The sequence below is a fragment of the Physella acuta genome, unplaced genomic scaffold, assembly GCF_028476545.2.
Source record: "Physella acuta isolate Inbredline_101_S28 unplaced genomic scaffold, ASM2847654v3 ptg000664l, whole genome shotgun sequence".
Classification (NCBI taxonomy): Eukaryota; Metazoa; Mollusca; class Gastropoda; family Physidae; genus Physella; species Physella acuta.
Window position 1 is genome coordinate 166,600 of NW_026732183.1, and position 15,215 is coordinate 181,814.

General features: G+C 36.7%; 2 protein-coding genes across 10 annotated transcripts; one reads left to right on the forward strand and one right to left on the reverse strand.

Annotated features, from left to right (window-relative positions):
• Positions 1-77: 77 nt before the first annotated feature.
• LOC131948881 (peroxiredoxin-1) lies at positions 78-3,223 on the forward strand. Its single transcript, XM_059310591.1, has 6 exons — positions 78-280; positions 920-1,037; positions 1,193-1,309; positions 1,486-1,608; positions 1,823-1,988; positions 2,301-3,223. Exons 1-6 carry the CDS (start codon positions 121-123, stop codon positions 2,361-2,363), a joined length of 747 nt encoding a protein of 248 aa, XP_059166574.1. The 5' UTR covers positions 78-120; the 3' UTR covers positions 2,364-3,223.
• A 622-nt stretch (positions 3,224-3,845) lies between these two features.
• On the reverse strand, positions 3,846-12,128 carry LOC131948878 (uncharacterized). Of its 9 annotated transcripts, none has more exons than XM_059310588.1 (7): positions 12,111-12,128; positions 8,555-8,632; positions 7,350-7,670; positions 6,951-7,247; positions 6,114-6,425; positions 5,257-5,421; positions 3,846-4,852 (listed from the first exon to the last, which is right to left on the reverse strand). In XM_059310588.1, the coding sequence occupies exons 2-7, from the start codon at positions 8,616-8,618 to the stop codon at positions 4,659-4,661; spliced, it is 1,353 nt and encodes a 450-aa protein (XP_059166571.1). In that variant the 5' UTR covers positions 8,619-8,632; positions 12,111-12,128; the 3' UTR covers positions 3,846-4,658. The 9 variants fall into 9 exon arrangements, with proteins under 9 accessions (XP_059166571.1, XP_059166569.1, XP_059166567.1 ...); XM_059310586.1 differs by lacking the exon at positions 12,111-12,128 and adding an exon at positions 11,445-11,503; XM_059310584.1 differs by lacking the exon at positions 12,111-12,128 and adding an exon at positions 11,364-11,472.
• Positions 12,129-15,215: the final 3,087 nt, after the last annotated feature.

The following is a 15,215-nucleotide window of genomic DNA, read 5'->3' on the forward strand; positions in this document are numbered from 1 at the left end:
TCCATGTAAAAATTAACAATAAATCATTTAATTTACCTTTTTTAAGATTTCCGAAAATAACGAAAGGAAGCTTCTTTCTGCTTCGCTACAATAACACTACAGTTAAATACGTGTACCACCATGGCTTCTAACTACTATTATTTAGTTGCCGGTTTTTTGTTTTTATTTTCTGCAGTTCATTGCACTGAAAACACATGCTATTCCTTTGCAGGAGGACAAGTTTATCCACAGGAAACTAAACGTACTACTGGGCACTCAATTCAATGGAGTCAAGCCGTTAGTAAGTGATGCTTCTGTTACGAGAGAACTGGACAAAACTCAAAAATATAAATAAAAATGCCTGGGCCTCCCCTAGAGTTCAAGTTAAAAAAAAAGACTGCTAACCGGCATAGAGTCCAGTTACTAGATCTAGTTAATACTCTGTTATGCTAAGTAGATCTATTGTATATCTAGCAAAACTACTCTACTACTCATGTTTACTAAGTTTAGGTTACTGTGATAATTTAAAATTTAATAAAAGATAGGACAGATTTAGGCTATACATTATATAGCTAGGCCTATATAAATATTATAAATAACATAAGGAAGGCATAAGGCTACGCTTAACATTTTACATGATGTTTAAAATGTAAAAGGAGACAAAGTCAAAACTCATGCATTTAACCAGCATTAATTATTTAATGCATACATCTACAGCTAGAGTAGACCACAACCCCCCTCCCCCTATGTAGGTCTAACTAACTACTAGGCCTAATGCATATTTAAACTTCTTTGCTTAATTTATTTTGTATAATGTATTACTTATGTTAATGTAATGACTGCTAGTAATGCTGTTTTTTATTACTATACATTTACATAATTACATAGGCATAATAGTTTATAATTTTATATAATTATTTCATATAAACTCATCTTTCAGTCTCCAAACCTGCCCCTGATTGGAATGGAACTGCAGTGATTGATGGAGAATTTAAAGATATAAAATTGGCTGATTTTAAAGGAAAATACCTTGTGTTTTTCTTTTACCCTCTTGACTTGTAAGTTGTTTGTTTTTAAAATCCATTAATAATTGAAATTTAAAAATTAGTTCTCTTAATGGGAGTATAGGCATAATTAGTCTTATTTGATGATCTCTCTGTATATGTTCTTGTCATCATGACTTTCATTTAACTCTGAGGAAAATTATTTTCAGTACTTTTGTTTGCCCAACTGAGATCATTGCCTTCAGTGACCGTGCTGAAGAGTTCCGCAAGATTAACACAGAAATTGTTGGATGCTCAGTGGATTCTCAGTTTACCCATCTTGCATGGTGAGAAATGTTTGTATTACTAAATTTTACTTTGTATACCTCCGGGTCATTTTTTTAGCTTAAGTGCATTTTTAGTGATTTTCTTTAGTTGGTTTTGATTTTTGGATGGATTTTTTCTTCCGTTCTACCTTCCATTGTAGTGTAAATTTTTTCATGTAATGAAAATTTGTCTGTAGGACCAACGTAGCAAGAAACCAAGGTGGCTTAGGGAAGATCAACTTTCCCCTCTTGTCAGATATTACCCATGAAATTTCCAAGGCTTATGGAGTATACCTACAGGATTTGGGACACAGCTTGAGGTGCACTGCAGCATAGTTTACATTTGTAATGAAGTAAAAGTATTTTAACACACAAAAATCAACCAAATAATTCCTTTTTTTACTGTCATTCTAATTCTCAAAAAACCAATGGATAAAAATAATGTAAATGTAAAATTTGAGCAAATTGTTTTGTAGATTAACTTGTTCTAGTTTGTTGATCAATGTTCTTATCTGTTACATTTTCTATTTCCAGAGGTCTTTTTATCATTGATCCCAAGGGTGTACTGAGACAGATAACTATGAATGATCTGCCAGTTGGACGCTCTGTTGATGAAACCCTTCGTCTTGTGCAAGCCTTCCAGTACACAGACAAACATGGAGAAGTGTGTCCTGCTGGCTGGAAACCTGGAAGTGCCACTGTAAGTTGGTTTTCTTTTACTACAGATCTCGGCCCTGCATCATATGACTAATGGGCTAATGGTAGATGAATAGGCACAAAATAATTCATGCATGTTATCATCTATTGGAGTTATTTTTATTATCTCTTTGTGTAGATATTGATTATGAATATAATATAGTATTGTTTAATATATTTGATCATTTTAAAAAATTATTTATCTTCTTTTGTAGTAAAAATGTATTGATAAAATAGATTTGTGATTATTTTTCCACACATTACCAAAATGATTATTGTTTTTTAATGTTGAATATTTTTTTTTTTTGGTTTTCAGATTATTCCAGATCCTAAAAAGGCAAAGGAATATTTCAAGCAACAATCTAGTGATGAGCTGTAACATCCTTTCTTCCACTGGCATTCATACTTAGTTTGATTGTCCCATTAAGCCATGGAGAAACAACTGTTGTGCTCTGTCAACTGACTGCTTTCATTGAGATTTGGGCTAGATATTACAGTTGGCTATCTTCAAATACATTTAGTCAACATAACAAAATCATATTAATATCTCCTCTAAATTTATTAACAGCAACAGTACCAATCTATGCATTTTGATCAGATAAGTTGAAATTAAACAAAAGTATTTGTGCAAATATAATTGTTTTAAATGATTTTTAATGTTTCAAATTTTTAAATCAATTCTTGCTTCCAATTTTTCTAAAATTTGAAAATTATTTTATAGATTGTGTTTCTACCTGCATTTATGTTTGATTTTTGTTTGTTACTTTGTTACAGTGCAGCTAAGTTCAAATCCACCTGGTCTAGCTCCTTACATTACAACAAAAATCTTTTATTTGTGTTCTGGTGATGGGGCATTTGCAATTGTTGTCATTTTCATTCTAATATTCATTTTTATTTTAGCTTTTTTGCATTGAATAAAAGTTGTTTTAAGAATGTGTTCTTTAAGTGTGGATTGTTAAAATTTTTTAACTTCAGCAATGTCATTTGTTGTTTGATATGAAGATCTGTTTGAAGTAAAGTATGTGTATTTTCTTGAGTGAATAATGATTCCATTTGGTGACATGGCAGATTGTATGTAGCTGTATCAGAATGAACATTAATAGCTAAATACTAGCTTTAACTAAGTCACGACAAGTTGAATGTAGCTAGTAGTATGGTGTGTGGAATTATCTTGTTTATTTTTCTAGTGCTTTGTCTGTTACTTGCTGAATAATGTTAATAAAATAATTTATAAGGGATTGTTTGCATTATGTTATTTATAAATATAACCTTGGTCATAGAAGAAAAGCATTGATCAACTTCCGCAGTTTTCTATCAGTTATTTCAGTTCACAGAATTAACTGATTGCAGATATGTGGTAACAAGTGGAAGTAAACAGGACAACTGTTACCATCAACTGAACCTAAAATTTAAAATATTTTGGATTAATAAATTCACAACGATCACATAATTCAGCCCTAAGTTTGGTGTGGCACATTTTTACATGGATTTGCAGTCCTCCAACTACTTAACATGTCTATTTCTTCTACAAATAGCAAAATTACAAAGCACACAGTGTTTTACACTATACAATATATACACTACATTATTTATAAATATTTATAATATTTTTATTCAAATATGAAAATGTTATAACCTCACTATTTTAACCTTGCAGTTAACTGCCAAGTTTGTCAATAACTCAACAGGTTTCAATGATAAAACAAGTTTGATTCAATTTTTAAGATATAATGCTTATTTTTCATAACTGTAATTTTTAAACAGCAGCTCACTTGAAGATTCAAAGTATAGACTGGTACTGCTATAAGCAGAGGCGTAGTAACTCATATAGTTATTTAGGTAGGCGAAAAAGCCGACCCCCCCCCCCCCCATTTGGTAAGATGCAGGATCAGCGCCCGGGGCGGCAACCCCACCCGCCGGCCCCTAGCTATGTTACAAGAATACACAAAACTATTACTACAGATAGAAAGAATCAATTTTGATGCTTGACTGTCTATTTACTTTCTATATGCACCTTGGAAAACCCAGTCTATATAGGCCTACATGCTAGTTTGATGTGGACTACATTCATATTTCTGTAACCAGGTCATGTAAATGTTTGTGCAAAATAGGATAACAAGGTGATCAGTGTTTCTTCCAGACTTTTTTTCTCCGGGGGCGGTAGACGTTCTTCAGGGCCAACCTTCCCCCCCCCCCCCGAAGAGATGCCTGGAAGAAACTCTGAAGGTGATAACATTAGTTGACGACGGCGAAACCAAGGCGAATGGGCAGGTAAAAAGTGGATTGACTTTTAGCCTCGTTTCATTAATTTTATTTTCAAACTACTTCAACTGTCAACAAAATCAACATGAAGATTTTTCCAAATTGTTCTCCAAGCTCCATAGATTACTGGGCCTAATTCTTTACCCTGCTACTAATGATGTATAATGAGAGAATATATATAGGGCCTACATTATAATGATCACAATTGAATCACTGCAAATTTGTAGACTGACATATTTAGTTAAGACTGAAAAATATTTCATGTTAGATTTCACTATGCACACGATATGAAAAATAATTTTTTTAAAATTGGACACCTTTTATATACACACACACACACACACTCACACACAGATATCAAGTGCACCCCCGGGAGAAAAAAGTCTGGAGGAAACACTGCATTTATAAAACATTAACGGTGGGGTAAAATGGAGTTTGTGCTCCCGTTGTATGCAGAGCTTTGCGAGGAGTCACTTCCATAGGCGGAGGTAGAGTAGGTGTCAGGTGCTTTGTTAACCAACCCACTGTAGTCGGGGATGGTTTCATAGATACTCTCTGGTGCAGCATAGTCTCCCAGAGAATTCCTCGCTTTGTTGTATCCATTAGCTGAAAAAGACATTGTGTATAAATATAGATGGTATATGCATATGTATAGATGGTTAATCAGCCAACAACTTTATTACTTCCTTTTTGAAAATTGAATAACGCTAGCTGTTTTAATTAAACACTAAATTAGGGTTAAAACATAATATAAGCAAGAATAATATTTAATGCAGAGCATTATTGCTATTAATAAAAAAATATTTTAAATTGCGAATCAACATAAAAAATATCTATGCATTTTGATATAAAACGTCAAGTGAGCATTTTTAGTTATAAAAATACTGTTAACATTACAAGAAGAATGCCAGTTGACATATATAGGCTATGTTGTATGTTGAACAAGGTGTATTTGTGCCTTAAAGTATTACAGTCATGTTTACAAGCATGCTAACTTATTAACTACTTACGTTCAGTCACAGGCACTATGTAAGTATTATCATTTGCACGCTGATGATTTCGTCGAAGTCTTTTTTTGTAAATGACCACGGAAAGAATCACGATGATAATTACTAAAAAAGCAACTCCAACGCCAACACCTATGGCAATGTATATTGTCTTCGGGTCTTTGGCCTCTGTGTGATTAAAATATAAAAGAATTATAATGTGCATATTCAGTGTTTAATCCAGACTTTCTTCTCCGGTTTGGCATTTGATATTTTCGGGAGGGGGGGGGGGATACTGGTAAAAGTATGTTTTCTATATAAATTCCATTTCGATTGGAGGGGCGGTAGACTTTCTCATGTAGGGGGGGGGGGGGGAGGCGCAAGTATATATTCTACTTTGCCCGGTGGTGGGAAGGTTGGATATGCTCCGTTAAGTGACACACACCCCAAATGAACTCGAGAGACTTTCGGGCAGAGTTTATTCCAGGCATCTTTTCGGGGAGGGGGGGCTCCAATCCTCGAAGAAAGTCTACCGCACCCCTGAACAAAATGGAATTTATATAGAAAATATAACTTTTAACAGTGTCCGCTCCCGGAAATTTAAGTCCGCCCCCCCCCCCCTAAAAAATTTAGGGTGCCCCCCCCCCCCCCCCAGCCCCCGGAGAAAAAAGTCTGGAAGAAACACTGCTTTCGGGTGAGCAGTCCTATGTTCTACCTACGTTCAATAAGATGATTTAAACTTCTTCCACTTAGTTTCACTTTGTAGATTTTTTTGTCCAAACACAGCATCAACGCCATTCATTCAAAATATTCAAAATATTCATCTGTACATTTATGAATACTATTTTTTATGTACTGTTCGAATATTATTTACATCGTACCTGTAAGAACAAAGTTGTACGTCACACCAGAACCCACGCCATTTTGTAGGTCAACAGCATAATGTAGGAGATCTTCTTGCTGGACTTTCTTGAATGTGACAACCACCGTCATCTTTGGTGGCACACCTGGCACTACACTGACACTGTATCTTGTCGCATCCACCGGAACCAGAAACTTTTCTTTGACAACTGACAGGACGGCTAATGACGTGTTGATGACAGGATATGCCGTGACGTCAAACTTGATGGTGACATCAGAGTTGAGGTTAGCTGTGTGGGTTTGTTCACCAGAGTTGATGGGTTTAGGTGGGCCTGTAAACAACATCAGGTGATGGGGAAATTAGGTCGCCCTTTCATGTAGACTATAATAAAATATCTAGGCATGGATGGCTGTTTTTGTAGATTAATCTATGTGTGCTCTCTTTCCCTGGTTAAATACCCCACGGTAAAATTTTTATACAAAACCAGTGTTTCTGCCAGACTTTTTTCTCCCAAGGGGGGGGGGGGGGCGAAGAGATGCCTGGAAGAAACTCTGTACAAAACTAGACCCGGCATACACGAAAAGTATTCTTATAATAAATTAGAGATCAGTCGAATTAAGTTTGCTTCCTAGTAGCTAACAGAGTAAATTCTTAGACTGTCAGTTATAGCTAGCTAAATATCCCATTGCGCAGCTATAATAGGATATTTTTAGCCCATCGCACAACAATTAATAGGTTTTGCATCTTCCTTCAGATTAGCTCTGGGGTTGGGGGGGGGGGGGGGGGGAGGAATTAGGTGTTTTGGGGAAGAACCGGGTAGTCACTTCGAAATAATTAATCAAGGGAGTGTACTCACAAGTGACGTAAACTTGCACAGAACGTTGTTTGGTTGCCTGTGCCCCGGATGTGACGCTGTTATCAGCCACACAGTAGAAGACGTCCGTGTCGTCACACTGGGCCCCACGTATGTCATACTGTAGGTTATACGTCTGTACTGTGAGGAAAGGCTCAGAGGTTGGAGATCTCTGTGTGATGTACATGGTTGGCCTGGGGTTGCCACTGGCTGTACAGTTGAAGTTGATTGTGTCGCCCTGTTTGATGGTGACCTCGGTTTCTTTTCCCACTGCTGTGAAACTTGTCACGGTTGGTTGGTCTGAGGATGCAAGAAACATAAAAATAGTAAATAAAAATAATTAAAATTATTGAGAATAACATGCTTCGTCTTTTACAAGCTGACTTTATGAAAACAACTTACACATGACATTGATCGTGATTTCAGTCTTCAGATCGTAACATCCGGTCCAATGACTGGCAGAGCACGTGCACTTTTGGCCGTTTTCTGCTTTAGAAAATGTCGTCTGCAGCAAGTCAGCTTTGGTTCCGTTCTCTGTGATGCTGTGCTGACCACACGTGATGGTGATCGTGTAGACGTTTGACTCACCCCCGGACACAGTGCAGGCGATGTGACGGGGGACGTTCTCGGTTGTTGTGAAATTCGAGCCGTTGCTGTAGGTGGTTCCATCGACTGTGATGACAGGCGGGGATGTAGCGTATGACCCACTAAGGCAGTCTGGAACTTAAAATGTTTATAATGATGTTCACGTGACTGTATCTATGATATGCATGTGACTGTAACAATGATGTGCACATGACTGTAACAATGATGTGCACGTGACTGTAACAATGATGTGCACGTGACTGTATCTATGATATGCATGTGACTGTAACAATGATGTGCACATGACTGTAACAATGATGTGCACGTGACTGTAACAATGATGTTCACGTGACTGTATCTATGATATACATGTGACTGTAACAATGATGTGCACATGACTGTAACAATGATGTGCACGTGACTGTAACAATGATGTGCACGTGACTGTATCTATGATATGCATGTGACTGTAACAATGATGTGCACATGACTGTAACAATGATGTGCACGTGACTGTAACAATGATGTTCATGTGACTGTATCTATGATATGCATGTGACTGTAACAATGATGTGCACATGACTGTAACAATGATGTGCACGTGACTGTAACAATGATGTGCACGTGACTGTAACCATGATGTGCACATGACTGTAACAATTATGTGCACGTGACTTTAACAATGATGTGCACGTGACTTTAACAATGATGTTCACGTTACTGTAACAATGATGTGCACGTGACTGTAACAATAATGTTCACGTGACTGTAACAATGATATGCAGGTGACTTTACCAATGATGTGCACGTGACTGTAACAATGATGTGCACGTGACTGTAACAATGATGTGCACGTGACTAACAATGATGTGCACGTGACTGTAACAATGATGTGCACGTGACTGTAACAATGATGTGCACGTGAGTGTAACAATGATGTGCACGTGACTGTAACAACACACTTGTTACTAGAAATGTGACACAACTTAACCATGGAAACATACGTATAGTCATATTCTTACCCGATTTGGCTGAAGAAATCCATAATACCATAAGGGATACGGATATAAATAACGTGGTCGTCATTTTCTAGCACTTTTCTGAAATAGAGATGTATAATGTAGGAATAAAGACAGTCATAAAACTTTAAAAATGCATAAGTAGCAGCATTTTATTTGTGATACTTTTGATTACTTGAGTCCGTAGTGCTTACGTGAGACCTCCCAGCTGAAATGGGTACCTGGCTTATTGGTATGTAAGACACTACTTTAGAATAACACACCCACCGCTTAGCAGTCATATCATAATATCGAACACACATGCAACACTTAGACAACACACATACGACAGATATATACACCTACTCGAGTCCTTTAATAAGCCGTCATTTTCAAGTTGCCATTTCAAATCGAATAATAATTTTCTAAACAAAACACCATTAAATGCCAAGTGAACGTAATTCAACAACAAACACACAGGACCCACTATTTTAGTATTTAGTAACGAAAATGATGTTTTGGGATCAGATAGAAGCACATTATAATGTTATAATTGGCCAGAAAATCGTGCACTTATTTCATAACTCAAAATGTGAAAATTTTGACCTACCAAACCTACACAACAAATCGACTCCACAACAGTTAAGTGATTATTAAAAATGATTTTAGGAAACCACACAATTTTAAAGAGAAATAATTTTTATGGAGAAATCGAAGTCTAATGTTTTTTTTCAATAAGCAGCCAACGCCAGGTCTCTCATCAAATTAAATTGAAGAAAACTTATTCATCTAACTATCTAAATAATTACTTAGAATAATGAATGTATCAACATGATGAAACAGTGTTGCCTAATCTGGTTGCCTAATCTATGTATATATATATATACATATATATATATATATATATATATATATATATATATATATATATATATATATATATATATATATATATATATATGTATATAATATGTGTGTGTACATATATATATATATATATATATATATATATATATATATATATATATATATATATATATATATATATATACATATATATATATATATATATATATATATATATATACATACATATATATATATATATATATATATATATATATATATATATATATATATATATATATATATATATATATATATATATATATATATATATATATATATATATATATATATATATATATTCTACAAGATGGTGATAATAGCGTCTATTAAAAGTTTAGCACTATACTACACTCATCACGTTCCTGTGTAAACCACGTATGCACATCTAAACCCTTTGAAATAAACCTTACATCATCCTAACAGTACATCTACATCATCCGAACAGTATACCCCCCTACATTATGCTACAAATACAATTATTACGCAAATAAATCTGTCACTTAACATACAAACCCAACAGCTTGTCAGTCCCTAAATCCCAGCACACACCACAACACATAACCAATAGCTACAGAGAGGTTCTGTAGATCTACATATCTGACTTGCACGCCCTATATACGCTTTACAAATACTTTGGGCATTTTTTTTGGCTCGAGTTCAAAAAGCCTTTTGTTTGTTCAACAGCTACACAGCCTTCAAAAACAGCCGTTTCACTTCCTGATTTATATAGTTGCGGTTAATGTGTTTTAAATTTTCCAGCTGGGTAGTTTGTTGCCATTAACCTTTCTGTTTAGTGTGTTCGAAATTACATTTAAGCAGGCTCGAAACTAATAATTAGTCAAGTTAGTTTCGTCATTGGCAGAATAACAATAGTTTAACTGAATTGGCATCCTAAACTGTGCCATCTTTATCCCTAAACCTAACATGATGACCATGCTTCGATTGCGAGAGACGTATAGATGTTTTGACTTATTGATATAATTGCCATTTTCATAATAAAATAGCCTGAGACAGTATTATGTTAATAAACGTCTCATTATTACAAATTAAGAGTTGGAACATTAGAAAACGTTTGGGCAATATAATAGGCAAGGGTAATAGGCTTGAACATATTTTATTTGATACACAGTCTATATGTTTGTTTATAAAAAAAAATTATTACTTTCATGCACATAGCCAGTTAGACAGTTACATTTTCTCATAGCTACGTTGCGTACAAATAATATCTAAATATTTGGGCTTATTTCTTTCTAAATAATACCTTATTATCTAACTCCACTCGGCAATACGGCTTACTTATACAATGTGATACACAAAGTCCACACTATTAAAGCTTTGAAATAAAATGCAAAATAAAATGCTGAGTCTAAAAAAATATTAACAGCAATACATTATTTAAAACATCTAAAATATTTGAAGTTAAAAAAAATACTGAAAAATTAATATAAAATAAGCTCTGATTTAGACTACATCATGATCTAATAAAACAAAGTTAAGCTTTTAAGTATAAATCATGTTTGAAATCTATTCCTACATAATTATCGTTCAATTCTTACAATTTTTAAAGCATGATTTTATTGCAGACTGGAAAAATATCATACTCAGAAGACGAAAACAGAAAGTAAACGAAATTTATTTTATATCAATCAGGAATTGTAAGCCTATTGAACAAATCTCATAGAAAACAAGTCTTGTAGCAGGGAATAGAAATAAAAACTGGCATTTTGCCAGGTCGTGTCTGTTTGAACGAAAGAGTAACCCCCCCCTCCACACACACATACATAAATCCTAGCTTGTGTGAACCGTTAAGTATTCAGATTGAAACATTTTATAAGAAGATTTATAGTTTATATATACATACATGGCGGTGTTTTAAAAATGAATACAAAATGCGATTAAAAATTTAGAATTTAAACATATTTACATTTGTATTAAAAAATGTAAATATCGTAATGAAATTATTATCCATTGATCACAAACCACAGACTAGGAGATTGATACAGGCCAGAACATAGTGGACACTACAAACCAGCACAAGACCTCAGACATGCAACGCTCCAGTGCCGTAAAGCAGCCGCTCTACACACGATCAATTTACCTGTCTCAATACTTCCTGGTGCCGAAGGTTCCATTAAGTCCAGGTAAAGGCCGCACCACGCGACACCGGCTGGCATGAATTCACATTTGTAAGGCCCATACACCATGACACCAACACACCAATTGACGTCTGACACACATCTATGGCCTATACACCAGAAACCAAAACACAAATTGACGTCTTACACACATCTATGGCCTATACATCAGACGACAACACACCAATTGACGTCTTACACACATCTATGGCCTATACATCAGACGACAACACACCAATTGACGTCTTACACACATCTATGGCCTATACACCAGACACCAACACACCAATTGACGTCTTACACACATCTATGGCCTATACATCAGACACCAAAACACCAATTGACGTCTTACACACATCTATGGCCTATACACCAGACAACACACGAATTGACGTCTTTCACAGCACACATCTATGGCCTATACATCAGACGACAACACACCAATTGACGTCCGACACACATCTATGGCCTATACATCAGACACCAACACACGTCTGACGTAAGTATGTTAACACAACACACATTAAACTACCTACCAGCCAAATCCCCAGCTAAAAAGACAGCCATATAGTAATTGTTCAGCGATGTCATCCCCCAATGTTTTACATAATGAACTGTTTACCCGAAAGCTAGACATTACCAGTGTATAAGGGCTTTTCCAAATTTACTGCTACTAGTGTTTCGAAGATATTTCTCCCAGGAGGTGGGGGGGGGGGGCACTTGAAGCTTTTGGAGGGGGTACTTACATTTCAGTATAACGGACACTGATTAAAGTATTCATTTTCTATATACAATAATTATATCTATATTTTTCGATATCGTTCGTGGGGGGGGGGGGGCGGAAGACTTGATTTTGAAGAAATGGTTGGGGATGGGGAAGGGTGGGGTTACTATGCCCCCCCCCCCCCCCCCCGAAGAGATGCCTCAAAGAAACAGACTGCTGCATACATATTATAATATAAATATATTTTTAGTAAGCGATAATGTATGCGGGGTCTAGGGGAGAAGGTCAGTTGACCCAACTCTATACCTTCCTCTGCCACTAGAAGACGTGTCGGTGTTGTCTTACAATGGCAGCCAGCGCCAAATGTTATTTCTTACATTTGGTTATATCAGCTGTTTCTTAACAACTTGTAGTTACTGCGTCATCCTTTAATTACCTTCCCCCCTCTCCCAAAAATCTTGTTTACTTCCACTACCCACCCTCCTCATATTTGGTTTTTTAAGGTCATATTGTTAATGTAAGTTTGATTATTGGATTTTTTTTTACTCTTTTGTCACAACTACTCTCTAGTCTCACCACACGTAACAACTAGTCTCACCACACGTCACAACTAGTCTCACCACACGTCACAACTAGTCTCACCACACGTCACAACTAGTCTCACCACACGTCACAACTAGTCTCACCACACGTCACAACTAGTATCACCACACGTCACAACTAGTCTCACCACACGTCACAACTAGTCTCACCACACGTCACAACTAGTCTCACCACACGTCACAACTAGTCTCACCACACGTCACAACTAGTCTCACCACACGTCACAACTAGTCTCACCACACGTCACAACTAGTCTAACCACAGGTCACAACTAGTCTCACCACACGTCACAACTAGTCTCACCACACGTCACAACTAGTCTCACCACACGTCACAACTAGTCTCACCACACGTCACAACTAGTCTAACCACAGGTCACAACTAGTCTCACCACACGTCACAACTAGTCTCACCACACGTCTCACCACACGTCATAACTAGTCTCACCACATGTCACAACTAATCTCACCACACGTCTCACCACACGTCACAACTAGTCTCACCACATGTCACAACTAATCTCACCACACGTCTCACCACACGTCACAACTAGTCTCACCACATGTCAGAACTAATCTCACCACACGTCACAACTAGTCTCACCACACGTCTCACCACACGTCATAACTAGTATCACCACACGTCACAACTAGTCTCACCACACATCACAACTAATCTCACCACACGTCACAACTAGTCTCACCACACGTCTCAACTAGTCTCACCACATGTCACAACTAGTCTCACCACATGCCACAACTAGTCTCACCACACGTAACAACTAGTATCATCACACGTCTCAACTAGTCTCACCACACGTGTCAACTAGTCTCACCACACGTCACAACTATTCTCACCACACGTCACAACTTGTCTCACCACACGTCACAACTAGTCTCACCACACGTCACAACTAGTCTCACCACACGTCACAAACAGTCTCACCAACCAACCTGAAGTGATTTCACATTTCTCCACCCCTCTCTTCAACTAAGAAAATCCCAAAATAATTGTGACAAGAATCAAGAAACATGTTATTATTCTTTTTATTAAGAAAAACAAAATTAATACAACATTACATTTTCTCAACTGTAACCTCATGTGTATGACGTAGATAATGCGGCCCGCGATGTAATTTTATCCGGCCCGCGACGATCTTATTGTCCACTGAATAAATATTTGTTGGAGGTGGCTGAGGAGCTTTGCACAGAAAATTCAAAACTATTTGAAAACGTAGCTTTGTGTGCAAATACAACTACTCGCCGTGTTGCAGACATTGGTGAAAACATAGTGACTCTAATAGTGAAAAATGCAAGCAAGCTTCGCCATTTTTCATTTGCAATGTATGAGTCGCTTGACAGTTGTTCCACCTCTCAACTTCTTGTGTTCATTAGAGGTGTGGATGAAGACATGAACATAACACAAGAGCTGGCTTTCCTACATAGAATGTATGACACTGTTACCAAAGAAGATATCTAACCATAGATAGTTCAGAGACAAATACAAAATCGCAAGATTTACCATATTTCACATCAGTAAGATTGCTAATTTTAAGAGAAAGTTCTTAGCAGAGTATTTAAGTTAAGAAAAGAAATAGGTGACTTCCTGAAAGTAAAGGCAAGTCACAGCCATTGTTGTCTGATGAAGAGTGGGTATAGAAATTGGCCTCTGCTGCAGACATAACTAGTCATTTAAATTTTCTGAACCTAAAACGGCAAGAGAGTAAAATCTAGTTTCTGATCTATACACCCACCTAAAGGCCTTTAGATACAAACGTGCCATGTTTTTGGAACAAGTACAGGCTAACAACTTGACACACTTTCAGCAGTGCAAGGTCTTTACGGCTGAACGAACCACTGAGTTCCCCACGTCAATTACATACGAGATCATTAAAGACCTCCAGCTGCAGTTTCAGTAGCGGTTTTCTGACTTGGATTCAAAGACAGAAGAAGTGTGACTGTTTCAGAGCCCATTTTAAGCAAATGTGGCCAGTTGCAAAGATGAACTGCAGCGGGAGGTCATTGAATTGCAAGAAAATGACTTCCTTAGAGACACGTTCAAAGAAGGGCGGATGGGTTTTCATAAGTTTGTGCACAAGGAAGACTTTCCTAATATTAAAACTTTTGCATCAAAGTACCTTTCAATTTTTGGAACAACATATCTGTATGAACAAACATTTTCAAGAATGAAATACGCGAAGAACAATTTGAGAGCAGACGTGGACCTCGGGTGGGGTGGGGACATTTGAAATTTATATTTCTATATAAATAATATTTCGTGGGGGGGGGGGGGGGATGGGGCGGTAGACATTCTT